Here is a 21,795-nt window from a genome sequence, read left to right on the forward strand (position 1 = left end):
GCAGCCCTGGTTATTTAGCTCGTCATATTGCAGCCACAGAAATTCTTTTGTCCATGAAACCATAAAGCTGCACTTTCTTTTTGCCTTATAGTCTGATTTGTCATAACTTCTCCGTTTTGTGGTAAGCTTTTCTTTGGCTGTCACTTCTTCACCCTGACCTGTCTTATTTGGCTCAGCAGAACTAAAATATATATCTGTCTGTGAAGGTTCTCAGTCATCCAGGTCATCGTAGTCAAATATAAATCCTGCTGCTTTTACACACGCACTCACATAAGCTCAGCGATTCTCTGCGCAATCAACCTCTCACATGTTTAAGCTGCGGGAGATTTCACTTGTCATGTTTGCATAGTAAGCTAACGATTAATAAGACGATGTCAGAGGAATTGGTGCACAAATTATCATCACTCACAGATCAGTGCTGTCGCTCTCTATACACAGTTCGCACGATTGCAAAGTGAAAGCAAAAAAACAAGCGCAAATTCAAACGCGATTTCAATATGTCACATATTGACAGTGGCTCACCGATGCCAATGACATAATTACCCAGCTACATTTCTGAAAGAATGCAAAAGCATTGACATATATTTTTCCTTCCTACAATAGCCCGACGGGCAGGGAAGAGATAGATTTTGGTAGCCCGACTGAAAAAATCGCTAGCCCCAGGACGTCAGGCTAGCGATATTGCAAGCCCTGTATCTGATTGAGGAATCACTCATCTTTGGAAAAGAGAGTTTATTACAGAGAAATGGCTCTTTCCAAAATAAAAGCTATACTATCCGCTTCTTCTGGGCTATATTCTCAGCAGCATAAGGAGAATCATGTGCTAACAGCTGTCTAAATGACTCGGCTAAAGTTAGTAGCATGCTTGTTGTTTTTGTCTTTGCACTAGGATGATGTTGGCGTAAATGTGCAGTCATATTCGTTGTGTTCCCACTAGTGCTTTCAGGTTGATCTCGTTGAAATGACCTTAACGCCACAACACGGCAAATCTCCGTTAACGAGCTACTGCCGATCGCCCCGTGCATGGGGCTAGACGGCCAACACGTTAACGAGCTAACTGCGCTAACACACTAGTTCCCACCAATGTAATTGAGCATTGCATGGCACATCCAACATACTGTTTTACTTTAGTCCATGACTCGCTTACCTTCAGGGTCATACGTCACATGAAAACCAAAATAATTCCAAACGCCAGAACTGAATGAGGGTGGGGGAGGTGCCCTGCGCTCTTCCTTCTGACTATGCTGTCTGTGTTGAGCGCTCAGTGGATCTGCGCTCGACAGTGCAGCCTAGGCGGAGTAGTCGAACGCAGATTCACTGAGCGCTCAACACAGACAGCATCGTCAGAAGGAAAGTTGATAAAATAAATTACAAATGCGTCAAAGCCACTGTCAATATACATATGCGTACCGAACCGAAAGCACTGTATCGAACGGTTCAATATCGATACGAATATCGTTGCACCCCTAATATATATATATATATATATATATATATATAGAGAGAGAGAGAGAGAGAGAGAGAAAGAGAGAGAGAGAGAGAGAGAGATAGATAGATAGATAGATAGATAGATAGATAGATAGATAGATAGATAGATAGATAGATAGATAGATAGATAGATAGATAGATAGATAGATAGATAGATAGAGCAACAAAGCCATTTCTGAGCCTTTGAGACTCCAGTATACCACAGTGAGATCCATTATCCACAGATGGAGAAAACTGATGATATCCATGGGAGAGTTCCAATGTGAAAACTACTATGGACCAAAAAGAACACAATGGCTCATCTCACATTTGCCCCCCAAAAAACAACTTCTTGATAATCTCCTCTAAGTTTTTTGGGAAAAAGCAAGAAAAAAGCTGATGATCTAGTGTAAAACTAACACAGCATTTCATTAAGAAAAACATCATACTAACAGTCAAACATGCACACAAATATGCAAATATAGACAGACAGATTGGCCTGCTGGAAGTAGCCATCAGAAGATCAGCTCAGGAGTAATATTCAGCTGAAAATGAGATCCATTAGAGTAGGCAATTTTTTTTTCTTTTGTCAAATTTTGATGCCTTCCTGAAATCTCAAAGCAATTTATGAACTCTCCCAATTCTCACAGAGAACTGCTGCTAGCTGAATACTTTTTTGGGACCATTCTTTTGAAACCCTGGAGATGGTCACCACGAATTGCTTTAGCAGCCCCCCAAAATATCTACACACCAAACTAACATTAGGTCTTCTGGTAGTAACTTAATACCTAAAGTATTCCCAATACTTAAAGTTAATTGATATGTATTAATTACTTAATTACATGGAAATTGCAATTCAAGTCCAGAAAGTCTGACCATCTAGATACCATTCTGATGTAGTTTTAGCAAGACTTAACTTCATTCATATTTTTTGTGATATCTATATCAGTGTTAGTAAACATATTAAATCACCCATGCAGGGGCTTGCAGATGAGACAGTGTGAACGTGTTGTATGCACACGTTTGCTTTCAAACTAAATTAGAGTCTCTGAATTCATCTGGTATACCAAAACATTCAGTGGAAACTTACAAGTGCTGAACATCTCTTACTTATCAGACAAGAAATAGTCATATTTCAGCAACTCAGAAAGTCAACCTTTTCAAGTTGTCTCTTTACTCTATAGACTAATCTTTCAGAGATTTTCTAAGTGAAGTCTAAAAGGTGTACAAATAACACCAAGTACAGTGTCTGACATTTCCCGTGACATTCAATGAGATGCCTGCTTACTTTACTCCGCTTTGCCCTGGTGCCGTGGTCATAGGTTTTCTGTCATTTCTGTCTGAGAAAGCAACGAACGCATGTGTGTGGGTGGCATTGCAAAGGGAAAGAAACAGACCATTTGACCAAAATGACTGATATCTGTGAAATCAGCAACTCTTTCAGAAGCAGAGACTGTGACTAGCTGGTGCTCGGCAATCAACAGATTTGTGTTGTGTGAGATAATTGCACCCCAGCCAAGAATCTTGCCAAAAATAGTTTTTCAACTCCTGCAATAAATTTTCTCTGCAGAACACAGGGTGAGAAAAATTACATCCCTAATTTGCGATCTCTTGAATTCCTAGAAGCAGTACAATGTAAAGTCAAGTAGAAACCAGGCAGCATATAGCAAGGACGCCATATGTCATGTTTGACTTTTTTTTTTAAGAGCAGGGCTGAGAGGTCATGATTTCATTGATTATGTGGCTCAATAATCACCCACAGGTTAAAAAGGCTTTTAGAAAGAAAAAAAATATTTTCTCAAGAAACATAAAAAGCACAAGAGCTTTGGTTAAGCAGCGTGCCTTTGCTTGTCAAAGAAATAACTGGAGGCAATGTGAACATAAAAAAAATCTTAACTAAAAAGAGCTAAAAAATAAATCATGAAAAAAATCCATTAATATGCGTCTACAACCCAAAATTGTTTTTTCTTTGTAAAATCTGTGCAGCTGAGAGAAGAAAAAACTAATCTTAACAAAGCTTCTTCTGCTCCTTTATTTTATGAGAGGAAATGGAAAAGCAAGCTGGAATTGTAATACTGTGTTTTGTAGATAGTTAATGTGACTGTGGTTGACAGGAAGCCAATTGTCAGATGAGAGAAGAGTGCCTGTAAGGCAGGTCAGCAGCAGGCTGGGCTCAAAGCTCACTGGGTAAAATGGCCAGAAGCAAACATTGACCACATCAAATATTGTGAATCAATCACAGACAAACAGACACACACACACAAACACAAGAATGAGGTTCTGGCAAACAGTGAAACTATGGAACACCAATGCGCATAAATATACAGCGTATAGGACTGAAGAGTGAAAACTAGTTTGGAAACATCATAGCATTCTCAAGGATTTTAAATATAATATGTCTTTATTCATAAAAAATAAATCAGTTTGTCAAAGCAGCTATGTACAAGCGATGCTGACGCATGGCTGTTTTTTGTTTGTTTGATGCACTGTGGTTGACTGACTCCCATCATTAGACTGAAGCCTGATCTATCTCTGCCCCTCACTGTCACTTCCTTTTTTTGTTTTTTAGCTTGTTAAGATAATCGATAGGGAATTCTCCTGCGCTTGTCAGGAAATGCATCAGAGTTTATTGCAGTCTGCCTCAAGTGAGGGCTCATCTGTTTTCCAACTCTTTGTTGCATGCTTCACACCTCGGTGGCACTCTAAATCCCAGGGACAACTCCGGTAAACAACTTCACTGACAAGCATAAAGATAAACCGGACATCGCGTATACCTGTATAATCGATTTTTCATTTTGAAAAGATCTGAACACACACGCACGGATCTGATTGTTCAAAATCTTTAATATAGAGTCCAGGCGATCTGCAGAGCAAGAACAGCAATAAATGAAAACATGTTCATTAGGCCATCAAACTAATTTTCTGTTTGAATAAACACCTTAATGGGTGAGCTACTCCTTAACCTTGTTTTGTGTGGAAAATATATGACTGGAATGCAGAAGCAAGAAGGAAAGGAGAAAAAGTGAGTGCTGCAGCCATGTGAAAGGCACTTAAAGCTAAACTGTGTAGACTGACTGCTTTATAATTTCCGCTGTCATGGGGAGTCTTTGCAGCACCACAGAGGTCTAAGAGCTGTGTCACAGAAGCCAATAATTGGAAAATCACAGCCGGTCCTTCAAATGATCCCCAATACACTGAGGTAATTTTGCTGTGTCTGAACACCAGCTACCTCGGCTTCTGAAATAGGTACCTGTTATAACAGCAAAAAAAAAAAAAAAAAAAATAACAGCAAAAATAAAAAAGGGAATCACTCTCTGTTACGGTGTAAAGAGCAACCTGATCGGTATTTATTCACGAACACTAAAACAGTTAAAAATAAGGATTTAACAGTTCGTAAATTAGTGCCATAATGACAATTACCTCTTACCAGGTGTTCCTAATTATTTAAGGCAACAAATGAAAAATAAACTAATTGATTAGTAATATGCATTAAGCTGCTTATCTGATTTGATAAGCTGTTGAATACTATCGATCATGGATGGGCCTCCCCGGAGCCTCGACCTCAACATAATTGAAGCAATCATCCTGACAGATAACAGAACAAAAGGCAGCCAGCATTCAAAGAAGAACTTTGAATGTCCCTCAAGAAGCCTGGATAACTGTTCATGAAGACTACCTTCCTGAAGAAATTACAAGATAGCTTGCCTAAGAGATTTCAGGCTCTGTTGAGGAATAAAGATGGTCAAACAAAATATTGATTTTCAAGCTTGTTAGAATGATTCAGTCTCTGTTTTTGGCTTATATTTTTATTTCCATGTACGTTTACGCAGATTTTAATAAATTCTTGCGCCTATTGCCCATTCTACCTAGCAAAATATGAAGAAATGAGGATTGGATCAAGACTGTTGCACAGTACCATATATCGTATTAATGAGACAAGTCTATGTGGCTTTCTCTATATTTGCATATATTGTATGGCATAAATTAAATTTCATAATAGAAAATAGAATTTGTTTATTTATTTATTCATTCATTCATTCATGCAGCTTTTTACTTTAAGCTATTTAACATCAAGAAACATATAATTTTATGTTTAAGTTTGACTATAGCGTATTGACTTAAAGTGGACTTTTTTTCCATCGCTGTTTCTTCCTTGGTTAACACGCCAGTTTCTTTTGGAGGAAACGGTGGTGTTGCGCATTGGTGCGCATTTCCAACGCAGAATGACGCTACAGAATTGTTACCTTTGACCTCTGAGCGCTAGGCGGAAGCTCAACCAATCGTTTTGCTTGTTGTTGAGAAGTGCTCAAATTTCTCGGAGGTTGTTCTCTTCAACATGGTGAGTGCAGGCGTTCAAAAAATAGTTTATAGCGGTAACGAAAAAGACGAAAACTGTTAAGACTATGTGTATGAATTTTTAAGGCCTTGTTAGCAGCCATCTTCTTCTCTAAACTATACCGTTACAATGCCGTGTATCAAAGACCACGGGTTAGCATTTCTTGTTAGCAGTGGGCTAATAAAGCGGTATGTGCCTACCTTCGTGTTATAAGCGGTTTCCTTTAGCTGAAGCTTTTTTGGGTATAGCACGCCCTTTGATTTGTTAATGTGTAAAATCAGCAAAACGTGTTACGGTATTCGTGAAGTAAAATTACGGTGGTGAAAGTGTATTTGGTTAGTTGAATAATTAAGCAGTTGAACTCTTGCGTTAGCCTTTTACGATTCATTTCCAGAGATTAGACGGAGCCTGCAGTCATTCATCACAAACAGCAGCAGTTATCTCAGGTTCTTACGATTGTTACCAGTCCACATAATTTACATTAGCACAGCCAACGTTACTGATCAGATTAAGTCAGGAGTTAAGTGAACTTTATCGGTTAAAAGTAGTAATTTCGTAGTAGTAAAATAGAATATCCCACTCATGCACCCAAATGAGTGGACTTAAATAGACCATATTTGACATATGATCACCGAAAACAATCATTACTATGCTATTTCATGATAATATATTGTCTGGTTAAACTACAAGGCTTTCTTTAGGGTTCGTTATTCAGATACAAAAAATGTTAAAGCTTCACGCATGAATTTGTTGTTACCCAGGCTATGGGTACATGTGTTTGCCTGTGCCATATGTAATGTTGGTGTCCGCATTAGAGGACCCTTATTCATTCTGAATAAACCGGAAGTCTTTGAAATATTCTTTATGTAAAAAGAAAAAGGAAGCACTTGTTTAAAAGGTGTAGATTAAGGTAGGCACCGTTTCATCCTCAGTTAATGATGCAGATATTACTTTTTAAATTAATACGTTTTTTTAAATAAACCAAATGCTTGATAATTTGTCGCAAAACGAGAATTGTGTAGTTTTTCTAGTCTTTTGTCTTTAGACATTATAAGCTTTATATATGTCAAATTAAAACTGATTTCATATAATGTTTTGATTACTGACACCCCAATTAGTACTACCTCATTTAAACTTTCAAACCAAATATTCACACACTCGTTGTGGTTTCATGTAACTGCACTAATTGAAATGGGCAATGTAGCTATTACTTTACTTTTTATGTGCATTTTTTATTTGGGAGCAGCCAAATTTATTTAGAGTGCTTTATTAGCTGTAAACTACTTAATTTCACAATTCCTTAAACACATATCTGGAGAAATGGTAGTTTTCCTGATTGAAGCACACTGCTAACTGCACAACTGGCTGTTGGGAGTTCACTAACTCTGTGTGGTGTTTCTTACTCCTCACAGTCTTCGTCGGAAGCTAATAATGGGCCGAGCCAAGCACCACCTTATCCAGGTGTACCGCCCGCGGCGATACCTCCCCCATTTGTAAGTCATCAAAATGCAGTTTTGTTTACAGATCCAAAAGAACATAATTTGAATTACTTTGATTTCTGCATTGATTACTTATAAATTTGCTGGGGGTTAAAGTTAGAATTATAGGCAGTTATATGAATAAATTTCTTAGGCAAGAATACCAGTAAACTCTTGCTTCCTATAGCAGCAGCAACATCTTACAAAAACTGTTTCCAGTAGCTGTTTAAGTAATGATACAAACTCCCTTTTTTTCTCTTCTTTTGTTTTAAGGAAAAAAAGAAAGGACCTTTCCAGACATTGATTTTATCTTTGCACACATTTCTGCAGGTTTTCAATATTGCATATTGGGCTGATTGGGCTCGTGTCTAGGTACATTTAGAAACTGAGGGGATTTTTTCATGCTCAAACATTTTTTCTGTGCAGGAGAAACCCTGACAGTCTTACTTGTATTTATGTATTTATAGGTGACCCAATCTCAAGAAAACTGTACAAACGTCCTCTCTCACACAGTAATTATTAACATCTGTATATTTAAAACAATAACTTTACTATAAATCACAATTCTTTTGATTTTCATATTAATCATCCTCCTGCAAACCTGATCATATATTCTTCACTTGCGTTTGTTTCGCGTGTCAACTTCCACATCTGTAGATTTGATTTAGTTTTTTGCTCTTTCCAGTTTAGTGCATGTGTAGTGCTTCTCCTAAGGTCCTGTGAAAGTTAGTGTGACTGAAGCACAGTTCCTCTGCCATGTTCATCACACACTGTGGCAGCCAGTGTTCACACACTCCCTATTTTATCTCCTCAGCTAGAACACCTAACTTAAATTAGCCTTTGAAGGAGCAGAGAGTTGCACTTGCTTTCTTTCATTTCCCCCTTTTAGGTCTTACTCATTATGTGTAATTAACTGTGATTCAGTATAATGTTAGATTGCATATTATATGGAACACTGCAGAGATCCAGGTAATTTCAGAGGGTTAAGAAAGTATTTCTTCTAACTACGATATAATGTTTTTGTCTTCCTTCTTCTATGAAGATGGGACCACCTGGAATACCACCTCATTTCCCTCCCATTGGAATGCCCCCTATGGGACAGCGACCTCCCAGCATGACACCAATGCCTCCTGGTATAATTCCCCCGGGTATAATGCCACCAATGGGGGCACCGCCAATGGGACAGGTGAGCTTTGTAGTAACCTCATAGATTTGTTTGTATTGGGGTTTTTTTTCCCTCTTTTTGTCCTCTGTGCCTTATAAAGTCTAGGGACTAGGCAGCCTATTTATTTCTCCCTCCACTTTAATAATTTAGGGAGAAGCATAACCTTAAATGAGACACATCTCAAAATGTTTTAAAGTGAAAGAATTAACATTTTTTTCTAGTTATTTGCTTGAATTGTTCTGATCATTGTTGCATGTATCAAGTGGTTATACTTTCATGTTAGCCACATCCATCAACATTTACAGACCAGGTATATTTTCTTATCTTGTAGCGCTCCAAATGCTTGATAGGGGCGCTAATTAACTGAAGAAAAAAATGTTGTTCGTCGTAGGGCTGGGCCATATCATACCGTTTACGGTAATACCAGTATAATGTTGGGCAACGATAGAAAAATGAAATATCGCGATAGAATATGGGTAAAACGCGCATGCGCAGTGCCTTTGTTTTCATATGCACACGGCAGAAAAAGCATGGCGGCGAAAGCAGATCGTTAAATGAAACGGATGAACCAGAACTGGTTTGTAAAAATGCTGCAACTTCAGGGGTGTGGAACTGGTTTAGCTTTCGTCCGTCAAAAACACAACAAAGCACTATTTTTGGTAGCGCAAGCTAGCGGGCCGTCGTTATTACCGTGTTTTTTGGAAAATACGGCACATTTAAAATCAATCCTTTGATTTTTCTGAAAATCGACAGTGCCCCTTATAATCCAGTGTGCCTTATGTATGAATTCTGGTTGTGTTTACTGACCTCGAAACGATTGTATGTGGTACACGGCGCTCGAAAATCTGTCAAATGTTTTAGTACGACTTTGCTAAGCTACAAACCCGCACCGCTTGATGGATTGTCGGAGCATTACGACTACCATAGTCAGGAGCCTCGCGGAGTGATACGTACTGTGCTTCAACATAATATTACCGTATTGTGTGTGTAATACCTCTTTTTAAGTTTTGTGGATATTATACATGGTTATGCTGAGGATATGTCGGCCAATTTCCACTGGAAATGCCTTTTGGTTAAACTGTCAGAAAGGAATTTGCATTTGCACTGTTAAATTTTTATATAACTTTAATGCACATAAAACAGCTGCTTGTTTAAGTGAAAATACATTGATGTTGTTGTTTTGGGGTTTTTTTGCACTAATAAAGTTGTGGAGTTGTAAAGTATTTTGTCTGGTGTCAATTATATCGTCAGTTATATCGTTATCGCAAATTTTCAAATGTTTATCGTGATAAATATTTTTGGACATATCGCCCTGCTCTAGTTCGTCAGTTTAAATCTCTTTCATTAGCTGACAGTTAATGAATAAATAGGCATGATGTAGCTGTAGTCTTTTTTTCTTTTTTTTTATCTAGTGATTAAAAAAAAGTGGATCATGCATGTAATCCTGTCATGCATAAATAGGCGTGATCATGGGGAGGAGTGTTTGATCAGAGTGCCAGAAACGCAAGTCTGAAGAGGTGGTGAAACACTGTAGTTTGGTATATTGCTGCTTCACAGGTGTCAGGCTGTGGCATCACACTTTCAGTAAGCGCAGCATAATCAGTCAAGCAGCCTTCTACACACCAGCAACCTGTTTCACACTGTGTCTAAATACCTCTGCCTGGATTAGGTAGCATGGAAATACCAGATGAATATTTCATGGTGCCTCTTTTATTAGATGCCAGGCATGATGCCACCTATGATGCCAGGAATGATGATGCCCCCTCGCATACCAGCTGCGGCTGTACAGCCAACGGGACCGGTAACTCTTTTCACTATGTTTCTTGAGTGCTCTGCTTCACACTTCTTAAAATACACTGCAGTCTGTGAAATGCCTAATGAAACATTTGCACAGCCATGGAACATGGCTATAAATTTATAACCTTCCATAAAAAATATATTTTCATGTTGAAACAAAACAGCTAAAAAACCTAATTAAACACTAGCTAATGAAAATTTTACACTTGCATGCAATGTGTCTATTATTGTCCAGATGGGTTTAGTGATCATAAGACACATGTAACCAAACACTAGCTATACATCTTGAGGTTGTGGAGTAATGTACTGATTAGTAAAGCTGTGTCTCTTACTGTTTTGTTGTTAATAATGAATCTGTAGATGTGCACTTTAAGACTGGGGAAAAAAAATAATCCACCAATAACATTGTTATTTTTTTCCTGTCGACAGCCTGGTGTTGACTCCACAGGTAGGATTTTTTACTTAATGCAGTAAAATTAATGTTTAGGCGTATTTAGAAGTTTAAAGTCTGACTACTTTTTGTCTTGTTTATTTTCACAGCTGCTGCTCCTGGAACATCTGTAAGTATAACTTTTTTTTGATATGTAGTAATTGGAAGTCTACGAGCTTTGACAATTTTGAGCTACCATCATTAGCTCCAGTATTTTTCCTGCTGTCTCACAACCTTTATTTCCGTTCCCCCTGCAGAGTACCACAAATGGATCCCCGCAGGAAGAACAGCCAAAGAAGGTTTGTGCACATGAAACATTGAAAGACTAGACACAATTAACAAGGAACTATAAAATCATTCAAAATGCAACCAAAATAATTATCTGATTTATCTGTCGTGTTTGTTTGCTTCAGAAATCCGTGTGGACTGAACATAAATCACTAGATGGAAAGACCTATTATTATAACACAGAGACTAAGCAATCCACATGGGAGAAACCGGATGAACTCAAATCTCCTGCAGAGGTACAGAGCTTTTAATTTGAACTATTTATATTACTTGCATATTCACACACATTTAATTCATTTGGCACTTAGCAATTGCAGTGCTCACGTATTAAAATTACAGTAATGGTAAATGTACCAGATTAAGCTAAATTGGATTTTGCCCCACTCATTTTGGGGGAATTATTTAAATCCTTTGTGTGCATATATTAAACAATTTTATTTTTAAAATATGTGCGTCATCTATACTTAAAAAAACTGATTTGTTATTGGACTATGGATATTGACTCACACTAATTACCGGTAAGGCCTTGCTGTTCATTTAAACTATTAAAAAAACCTTTCCCATCATTCTTTGAATTCTTTAGCAAATGCTGTCAAAATGCCCCTGGAAGGAGTACAAGTCAGACACAGGGAAGCCTTATTATTACAACTCTCAGACAAAGGAGTCAAGATGGACAAAACCCAAAGAGCTGGAGGACCTGGAAGGTAAAGCGCGGTATCTGATTATATCAAAGCTGTTGTATGAAAGGCAGGGATTTTTATATTGAAAAATGTTGCCTTCTACAGAAAAGCCTTTAATGGCACAATGACTGGAAGAATGCTGACTTTGTCAACAGATCACTCCATACATTAGGGGATGTGGTGTGATTGATGTGCAAACAAAGGACTTACAAAACACAGGACACTTGTTGGCTCCTTTAGTACATTTATCTTTGAAAAGGTCTCTTGATCTGCTGCATGATTAAAAATGAAAGCAAGCGCCTTAACTGTTATCTCTTTTGTCAATTCCAGCTATGATCAAAGCAGAGGAGAATGGGTAAGAGTTTGCTGTTACTCTGGATGTCTTCATTTTGTATTGAGGTTAACAAATACAGCAGTCATCAACAATTATTAATCTCGTATGGCTTTATTGTCATGATCTTACATTAGGACTGCAGAGGCAGCGGCTCCTGGAACCACTGCAGCTCCTGCTGTGCAAGCAGATAATGTAGCTCCTGCAGCGACTGTAGTGGAGGCGGAAACTGCGGTAGTAGTCTCAGAGGAACAACCATCCCAGGCAGCAGTGACTCAAACACCTGAGGTGAAGACGGCTGATGCACCTGTGGCTTCCTCTGAGACTTCAGCAGCTACCGAGGCTGTAGCCAGGTAAACAATTATAAATCTAGGGTTTAACTGAGCAAGCGCAATGACATGTCTGCCTGTGTGGCTATCTCCAAGCATACCTGCTGTTGTGGTTGAAGTGGATTATGAATCAGAAGGTGTAGTGATTAATAAATGGACTCAAAGCCAGCCACATTGCTGCTCTCATCGATCTGGAACAGCTGTGCTGGTCAGAGTGATGCATGACAACAATAGCTCGGCAAATGAAAAGAGGCCTCTCCAGGAAATGACATTATTGTGAGAATGGTTCAGAGCAGTGGAGAGAGACCACATAGCTCCACAAATCTGCAGCAAGATGCAGATGGTGGATTTTTTTTTTTAAATTTAACTTTTACAGTATTGATGTAAATAAATAATAAAAATTGATTAATTCTCACACTGATATAACCACAGCAGTCTGAGCTATTCTAGTTGTATTATTATTAAACAGTCATATCATAAGATATGACTCAACGGCTGTATCATAATCCATTTCAGAAAATAAATAATGAATGGGCTTTGGCTTAAGAAGAAGTTGGAAAGTAGGCTGTAATGCACAATGATCTGCTGATTTAGCCAGAGATTTTCCTCAGTTTTGTACCATCTTCCTCTCAATTAGTTAAACACAGTAGATACTATGTTTATGACAGTGTATTCCACCATAGTACTCATAAAATCCTAGGGTTCTGATTGATTGTTGTACACCCTGCTGCCTTTTGGTGGCTACAGGGAGTAAGGAATTGAAGGAAAAGGTCTTCATACAGTTTTATGCAGATGTTAACATGAAATACTCAAAGTATCAGTTACAGTGTTTTACATTTTAAACTTGTTGTAATTGAATGGAAGCCTCTGAAGTAATTCATTTTGAAAGTTAGTTTAAGAATTGTTTAAAAATTTTGCTGTTTTTGTTTTCATAAAATCACTATAGTGGTGCTAGAAACCCATGTGATTGTGAGAAGTTAATATAATGCAAGCTTGTAACACATCTGCCATCAAAATACCAACAGCTTAGATTGCGCTTCCTCATTTAATTGAACATGATGGTCAAAGCAAATTTTTAAATGGACCTGTTATGCTTTTCCTCATTTCCTGTCACGTATTGTTAAACCGGTGCTCTTATTAAATGTGGGTAAAGTTTCAAACAATGAGGTCAGCAGTGTTGGGAAGGTTACTTTTAATTGGTAAATGGCCTGTATTTGTATAGCGCCTTATTAGTCCCTAAGGACCCCAAAGCGCTTTACACATCCAGTCATCCACCCATTCACACACACACTCAGATTGGTGATGGCAAGCTACATTGTAGCCACAGCCACCCTGGGGTGCACTTTTAAAATATATTCCACTACAGATTACAGAATACATGCCACAAAATGTATTCTGTAACGTATTCCGTTACGTTACTCAATGAGAGTAATGTATTTTGAATACTTAGGATTACTTAATATGTTATCAAGCTTTTTACAACTACATGACTGTACTATTGCTGTGTGATTTATTACTATTACTGTTACGCCACCAATACCAACACGGTTTTTAAATATTAATATAAAATGAGTAACAGTAGTGTGGACATTAGGTAAGGCTGCACTTTTTGCAGCGATCTTGTGGAAAACTATTCCGTGCATATAAAAAAGGTCCGCTGCTCCAAACTGTAGTAAAGGGACCTCTGGCTAATACGTCGGGTTCCATGTCGGGCTTGTAACCAAAAACTAGCTTTAAAGGGTATCCCCATTATGGTCATCTCAGGCCACCACAGCTCTGTTGGGTTAGCGTTCACAGAGCACTTTCTACTTATAATATTGGTGTAACAAAGCCGTTTTTTAATGCATCTTTGATTGCAGAGAACTACAAAAGTGCTCAGTGTCAATAATTTTCTTTGCTCTTAGTGTCGAGGTTGTAAAAGAAGAAAGGCCAGAACTTCAGAAGAAAACGTACAAATGGAATACAAAAGAAGAAGCCAAGCAGGCCTTCAAAGAGCTGCTGAAGGAGAAGGTGAGTCAGGCTGTTAACAAGCTGTAGGAGAGAAGGCACGCCTTTACTGCAGGGGAGTAATTCTTGTTTTCAGATTCTGACTCTAAAATGTTCTCTATGTTTCAGTGTATAAATTAATTATGTGAGATGTTAGGCAGTCAACAAGTGTGCAGCAAAATTTGATTCATGATGTTGCACGAATTTGGTTCTTTAATCAAGCAGAGTGTGTTTTAAATCAGAAAGCAAATATCTGATAATTTGCTACATTTTTGTGCCCAAAAAGTCATCCTACAGCTTTTCAACTGTCTCCATTGAGGGTTGTTTTTTTAATGTGTGTGTTTAAGTATCCATTGACTGTTGCTCTGTTGTTGGCACTGGAATCCAAATCTTGATTTGTTTTTAAGACTACTTTTGCCACCTCAGTGTTCTCTAGTGCCTGATGTGTTCATCATCACATCATTTGCATTCAGACCTGGATCTAATCCCTGTCCCTGCTCTTGAGCCCCTGGGAGGCCTATTAAACCTCACCTCCTGTTGCTGTGGATGTGTTGTGTGTTCGGCTTGCACGGCGGCCTAGCACCACCCACCTTGAATGTTGCTATATTTAGGAGCTTTTTAATTTTGTGCACAAAGCTCTCCTCTGAGATTGCTTGCCATTTCCTGCAAGATCTTAATGGCTGTGTCTTTATGATTAGCTTTATTGGATCAAAGGCACGAGGACTGGCTGGGATTAAGACAGCGAGAGAAAGTGGCATGCCTGAGTGAGTTAGAATAACTGTGACAACTGACAAGACCGAGGCACATAGTGGAATCAGTCATAATGGATGAAGTAGTCACTCCTTGGGAGAGGCAAGTGGCAGAAAGGGCACTTACAAAGGTCCTTGGTGGCACTTCTTGATTTATTGCCACTCCACACCTTTTAACCCACCATCTATTAGTAATTAAGAAAATGTGTTCTGTTCTAGACCAAAGCAGCAAAAAGCTCCATTTTCGTATCCAGGTTGATGTACTTTTTTCTAACAGGACAACAAGGCAATCCATATGAATATTTTTGAAATATTTCTTGTGTGCAGATTTTATTTGAAACCACCATGAATATTTCTTATGCTTTGTATTTCAGGGTGTATCCTCCAACTCCTCTTGGGAACAGGCCATGAAATTGATTATCAATGATCCTCGCTACAGGTACAATGCTTTCCAGAGATCTGTTTATCCTTCATACAATAGTAAGTTTAAACTGTCACCATCTCTGACTTACAATTTGTTACTTTTCTTGTCAACAAAGTGCACTTCCGAAGCTGAGCGAAAAGAAGCAGGCGTTCAATGCATACAAAGTCCAGACAGAGAAGGAAGAAAAGGAGGAGGCCAGAATTAAATACAAAGAGTCAAAAGAGACTTTTCAGAGATTCTTGGAGAACCATGAAAAGATGACATCTACCACTAGATACAAGTAAGTGTTACTGTGATATGGCAATAAAGTATTTTGTTTTTTTCCCCCCTGCATTGATTTGCAGTTCTCTGAACTGTCAATATGATTATGCAGACTGGTTGAGTGAGAGGACATCTGTGGCGCTTGCACACCATCGTGCAGTTACAGCACTGTTGACTTCCACTTAAGCTGCTTTGACCTGTTAGTGCTAGTCACGTTGATATTGCTGAATTTGTTTACACAATAACAAATTGTTACAAGGTCAAAGTTTCGCATGTGTAATGAGTTCATTAGAAAGTTAATGATTGATGAATCTATTCAAAGTCAAGGTGCATGTGACATAAAGGTTATATCTAATTCAAAATCTCTTAGCTTTTTTTGTTGTTGATTTTGTTTGCTAATGTCTACAACAGCTTTCCAACAAACACACTTATTGGAAACTTACTCGATCTCAGTGAACAACACATAAACACTTAAAATATCATATAACTTCTTAATAAATTCTTGGAACGTCTTTTTCATCGGCACTCTTTAGTTTTTGGATGAAAGTCGTGATGATGGGCAGAGGAAAAGGGGTAATCAACTGGTGACCTTGACAACAAGCCAGCTTCAGTGTTCTGCTGGCACTGGGTTTGTAGTCTGGGGTGGCACACAACAGGCAGTTGGATGGTGAGAGCAAGGCTTTCTGATGCTGTGTGGGTGTATGTCCTTGCATTTAATACCTTGTTTTAGCCTGTAACACCGAGTGACTCTTCTGAGCAACAGGGTTTCAACAGACGTCAAATATATTGAATATTTTCAGCACACATCTTAAAAGACATAACTTTTCTGTGTTGTGCCTGGGATGGCTCGCAAAAAACCATAACTGGTGCCTTAAAGCTAAATTTGGCAAGTGAAATGGTGCCCTCACGTGGCTTTGTGGGAAAAATATTCTAAAGTGTCTGTGTGTGTCTGTGTGCGTACTCTTGCAATCCAGGAAAGCAGAACAGATGTTTGGTGAGCTTGAAGTGTGGAGCTGCGTGCCAGAGAGAGACAGGCTAGAGATCTATGAAGACGTGTTGTTCTACCTTGCTAAAAAAGAGAAGGTAAGGGCTCCAAAGTGCATTAGGAATCTTTGATTTTATTTTTAGTTAGCATGTTTGGCATAATTATTGTGTATAAGTCCTCTTTCAGTGTCCTATTTAGGAGTAGGAGCTTTATGGTCTAGTGCAATTACCATCTGGTTGTATTCTCTACTTTAGGAGCAAGCCAAGCAGCTGAGAAAAAGGAACTGGGAAGCTTTGAAGAACATTTTGGACAACATGGCAAACGTCACATACCGCACCACCTGGTCTGAGGCCCAGCAGTATCTGCTAGATAACCCTACCTTTGCAGAGGATGAGGAGCTGCAAAGTATGAGATAATACAATGGTTTTAGTAGAATTAGAAGAAAAACATTTCTTATCAGGTCATTGTGCTTCTGCATGAATGTGTGTTTGTATATGTTCAGCCTACTGATAGTGCCGTTATCTGCTTACAGATATGGACAAAGAAGATGCCCTTATATGTTTTGAGGAACATATTCGGGCTCTGGAGAAGGAGGAGGAGGAAGAGAAGCAAAAGACACTTCTCAGGGAAAGAAGACGGCAGCGCAAGAATAGAGAGGCCTTCCAGGTGAGAAGCAAAAACAAAGAATTGATGTCTCAAAAAGAAACAAAAAAAATGCGCTGCATGTAATTTTTCACATTTAATCTGGTTAATAACAGTTTTAATATAAGCCAAAAGAAGAGGCCACATGTACTTTCCCGATCCTCATCTCTTCTTGTTGTTTTCTCAGAAATTTCTGGATGAGCTTCATGATCACGGCCAACTTCACTCTATGTCTGCTTGGATGGAGATGTACCCGACACTGAGCTCAGACATCCGCTTTGCCAACATGCTGGGCCAGCCGGGTAGGACAGCGGGCCACACGCACACATGTCTGCATGAGCTGAATGTGACAGTCGGACTTGAATCATAGCATAAACACTGAAATAAAACATTCACAACTGACAACATAAACGATTTATGAATCACAGTTTAGCTTTTTGAGGTTATATTTTCTTTTAATTTCCTTATTATTTCCATATTTTTTTCCTTTTTAATTTTCATACTTATTCCGATAATACACTAGTCTCTAAATCTTTAATTATTTGGCTTCACTGTTTTGCACCCTTGTTGTGGTCCATTGATGCTGTTGAACCTTGTTTATTTGCTGCAAGGATCAATATTTACACATTTTTAAATTTAATGTTGTTTGTTGCGCAGGTTCCACTCCCCTGGACCTCTTCAAATTTTATGTGGAAGACTTGAAAGCACGCTATCATGATGAAAAGAGAATAATCAAAGATATTCTTAAGGTATTACTCTAACCTCATAAAATGTTATTTATATTTGGTATTTTTAAGGAACAGTTCGCACTCGTGCACCTCCCTTGCGTTGATCCAATTATACATCTAATAATTATCTGATGTGTTCTTTCCCAGGACAAAGGATTCCTGGTTGAAGTCAACACCAGCTTTGATGACTTTGGATCAGTCATCAGCTCGGATAAGAGAGCTACCACGCTGGATGCAGGAAATATAAAGCTAGCCTTCAACAGTGTAAGACTCCAGCTCTGCATCATATGCTTTGAGTTGGCACCTGTTCGTAAACATTAATGGACACAAATATTGATATTAAAGTAGGGTGAACTGTTAAGTAGCTGACCCTACAGCAGCTGGGTTTAATCTATTAAATCAGCATAATAAATGTAAAACAGGTCACAGTTTAAATAACCAGCACCTCTCCTTCGCTTAGAGAGCTTTACGTTTTATCCTGTTGTTAGGTGTTAAAATACGTTCATCATATCCATTTGAATTAATAATTATTTTAAAACTCATGTTAGATCTTTCCACACAGTTAAAAGTGATCTCATCAGTTCTGTATCCACATGTAATCCACCTATCCCCGTCACAAGATGTGTCAATGCTGAGCCTACTTGTTTCTACGGCCCCCAAATAAACAAAAAAATGTTATTACAGATTATAAAATTATGGAAAAAGGAGAATAATACACCTTTCAGGATAAACAGGCCCAAATCAATGAAATTTTAATGAGTATACATAAGCACAGGCCTTGACCTGCTTGTTTGAGGATGTATGCAGGTTTGAATTGGCTGTAAGTGTGGATATGGTGACCTTTCCTGGGTGTACCCCACCTTTTGCTCTGTGCCCTGTCCCATCTGAAAGACTTCACTTGGGATGAAAGATGTCTGCGTTGAACCATGGCTGTTTGTTGTATTTCATTATAAGATTAACTCACTTAGAAACCCTTTTTCCTAATTAGTTGCTTGAGAAAGCTGAAGCCAGAGAGAGGGAGCGAGAGAAGGAGGAGGCCAGGAAGATGAAAAGGAAAGAAGCTGCTTTCAAGAACATGCTGAAGCAGGCCACACCGCCACTGGAGCCAGAGACTACGTGGGAGGGAGTATGTACTTTCAATGCGGATCAAATTCGTGTGTTTTCGCAACACAGTTTATTTTCTGTTTTTATCCTCATCCCTTTTTTCCAGTCTTGATTGTGTTTAATGTTTCCTGATAACTGACATTTTACCATTTCAGGTCAGAGAGAGGTTCCTAAAAGAGCCTGCCTTTGAAGACGTGACTCTGGAGTCGGAGAGGAAAAGAATATTCAAAGATTTCATGCATGTCTTGGAGGTGAGTCATGACGCTAGCAGGGGCATGAAGTTTTTAAACTTGACGACGACTATAATGATGTTTAACCTGGTATTTACTTTTTATTTAATTTAACAGCATGAGTGCCAGCATCACCACTCGAGGACCAAGAAACACTCAAAGAAGTCCAAAAAGCACCACAGGAAGCGCTCCCGCTCTCGATCAGTTAGTACCACCACAAGAAAATGAACATTTTATACACTTAAATCACAGATCAAATGTTTAAAAAAACATGTTTTTTAAAAAAAATACTTTTCTGCCCACTGTTTTAGTCAAATACAGGGTTTAACTGAATGCACATCATTCCATTCTGTATTTTATGTAAAGATTTACTGGAAAATGATGTAGCAAAGCACACTTTACAAAAAGCATTGCTCATATCATGCACTGCTAATCTGTAATGTTTTAATAGGGCTCCGAGTCTGAGGATGAGGAATACCACAAGAAGAAAAAGAGGTCACAGTCCAAATCCCCCTCAGAACGTTCATCTAGTGGAGAATCTGGTGAGTGTTTTTACAGCTCCGATCAGTTGATTTGTGTATCTAGGAAGGGAAAAAGTGCCACAATGTGTGTTCATTGACATGTTCTACCTGAAAACAGAGAGAAGCTATAAAAAATCCAAGAAGCACAAGAAGAAGGGCAAGAAGAGACGCCACAAGTCTGTAAGTGTGCAGGAAGAAACAAATGTGTGCGCTTGATGTCTTAAATACAAATGTACTGGCAACACTGGTGTGTGCACTAACTGTAATTATGACAAACAGGCGTCTCCAGATTCTGACAACGAGAAGAAAGGAAGAGACCGTGATGGGAAGCGAGAAAAGGAGGTAGAGAAGGAGAAAGAGAACGACAAGTCTCGGGGGAAATCTCGCTCAGAGTCCAAACAGAAATCTCCCAAAAGGAAAGCAGCCAAAGAGGAGGTGAATGTTACTATTATTATTATTATTATTATTATTATTATTATTATTATAAAAAATTGCCCCTATATTGTGAGATTAGCTGGGGGGCTCAGGTCAAAGTCAGTGTTTTAAAGAAGTCTCGAGCGTATATGTTAGCTTACAGTTTCTAGCATGAGATAAAGGTCTTGCGGTTAACTAGTTATTTAAAAAGATCAAATTTTCACTATGACTGAATCTTTGTATTTTTTTAATGGTGCGTTTAAGGGTGGCTGGGACACGTCGGGCAGTGAGCTGAGTGAAGGAGAGCTGGAGAAAAGGAGAAGAAACTTGCTGGAACAGCTGGACGCACCTTGATAATAATTCATGCTGCTCTCTCCTCTCCAAACATGCATTCCCCTTCAAGCTCATCTGACCGTGCTGGTCATACGCCCATAATGGACTGATTTGTGGTATTTATGGGAATGCCATATACTGAGCTTTTACATAGACTTTGACTAATTTCATATCAGGAAACTGATCAGCTGTTAAATACTGAGTTGTTTTTTTGTTAGCTTACCTTTCTTCAGTTGGCTGTAGTTATACATGTTTTCCATTGACAATTTTTTTTATATTCACTTAAAAGCATATCTTTATGACACACTGCAAATGTGTAGAAATACAAGAAACTTGTCCACATGTCCAGGAATACTGGGGGTTACGTCTGATTTGAAGTAATTTAACTGCAGCTGGTTTGAATGAATGAAAGGTTTTAATTGGAGGATTTGCTGAAATCGATACTTTAGTTAAATGTAATAAAACAGTTTCACTGGAAGTTGTCTGCAGGTGTTGCTTTGACTTACTTAGACGATAAATTGTTGCCAAACCTTCCAAGATTATAGGATTGTTGCCATGCTGTTGCAGATTTACAAATAGCCAACAAAGAAGACTAAATGGGTGATGCCATTGTTGGTTTATTAGGAACACCTATGCTGTCTAATGTTGTCTCAGTCTTTGCATTAACCTTTTGATAATTTTCAGGGATATAGTTTGCATTGCATTGCAGTTGATTTGTAGTATTTTTTAATTCTGGGAAACAAGTGGTCCAATATTGATATTCGGCAAACATTAAGTGGGTGAATATTAACTCCTTGTGTTGCGGAAACACAAAATTACATCTATTGCTAGTTATTGGTAACACTTTACTAACACAAATGCAGCCATAACCACTTAATGTATCTTTCTGCTTATTTTAAGGGACAGAGTTTGCATTGTGGTTCAGTTATGGTGTACTTTACTACTGGTTAATATTCAGTCACTGTCCTAAATATGAATAAGTCAGACAAACACTGTGTATGGACTGTAACTACTTACAGTTTAAACACATAATATAAGGTTGAATTGACATTGCTTAAATAGAACAAATGGAGAAACACTGGTTAGCTTTTTAATGTGAGGTTCTGCTCTTGGCAAA

The 21,795-nt window shown here is 38.4% G+C and overlaps 1 protein-coding gene across 2 annotated transcripts; it reads left to right on the forward strand.

Annotated features, from left to right (window-relative positions):
* The first annotated feature begins 5,730 nt into the window (after positions 1-5,730).
* Positions 5,731-21,156, forward strand: prpf40a (PRP40 pre-mRNA processing factor 40 homolog A). Of its 2 annotated transcripts, XM_085385160.1 has the most exons (27): positions 5,731-5,806; positions 7,216-7,296; positions 8,324-8,467; positions 10,164-10,247; positions 10,673-10,691; positions 10,784-10,803; positions 10,931-10,972; positions 11,087-11,197; positions 11,545-11,665; positions 11,972-11,996; positions 12,110-12,325; positions 14,206-14,311; positions 15,411-15,475; positions 15,576-15,740; positions 16,696-16,804; positions 16,961-17,111; positions 17,239-17,372; positions 17,536-17,650; positions 18,006-18,097; positions 18,224-18,340; positions 19,065-19,202; positions 19,336-19,431; positions 19,528-19,614; positions 19,862-19,952; positions 20,050-20,111; positions 20,211-20,366; positions 20,610-21,156. In XM_085385160.1, the coding sequence occupies exons 1-27, from the start codon at positions 5,804-5,806 to the stop codon at positions 20,697-20,699; spliced, it is 2,640 nt and encodes an 879-aa protein (XP_085241286.1). In that variant the 5' UTR covers positions 5,731-5,803; the 3' UTR covers positions 20,700-21,156. The 2 variants fall into 2 exon arrangements, with proteins under 2 accessions (XP_085241286.1, XP_085241287.1); XM_085385161.1 differs by lacking the exon at positions 7,216-7,296 and having other exon boundaries at positions 5,733-5,806.
* Positions 21,157-21,795: the final 639 nt, after the last annotated feature.

Source organism: Rhamphochromis longiceps, linkage group LG16 (genome assembly GCF_057381845.1).
Source record: "Rhamphochromis longiceps isolate RC_006_pf linkage group LG16, R_longiceps_female_GT1.1, whole genome shotgun sequence".
Classification (NCBI taxonomy): domain Eukaryota; kingdom Metazoa; phylum Chordata; class Actinopteri; order Cichliformes; family Cichlidae; genus Rhamphochromis; species Rhamphochromis longiceps.

What these genes read in the sequence shown, in the direction of transcription:
- prpf40a (XM_085385160.1), top strand. An exon ending in AGAGCTGGAGGACCTGGAAG is followed by an intron (nt 11,666 to 11,971) that starts GTAAAGCGCGGT and finishes TGTCAATTCCAG; the next exon opens with CTATGATCAAAGCAGAGGAG. An exon ending in AAGAGCTGCTGAAGGAGAAG is followed by an intron (nt 14,312 to 15,410) that starts GTGAGTCAGGCT and finishes TTTGTATTTCAG; the next exon opens with GGTGTATCCTCCAACTCCTC.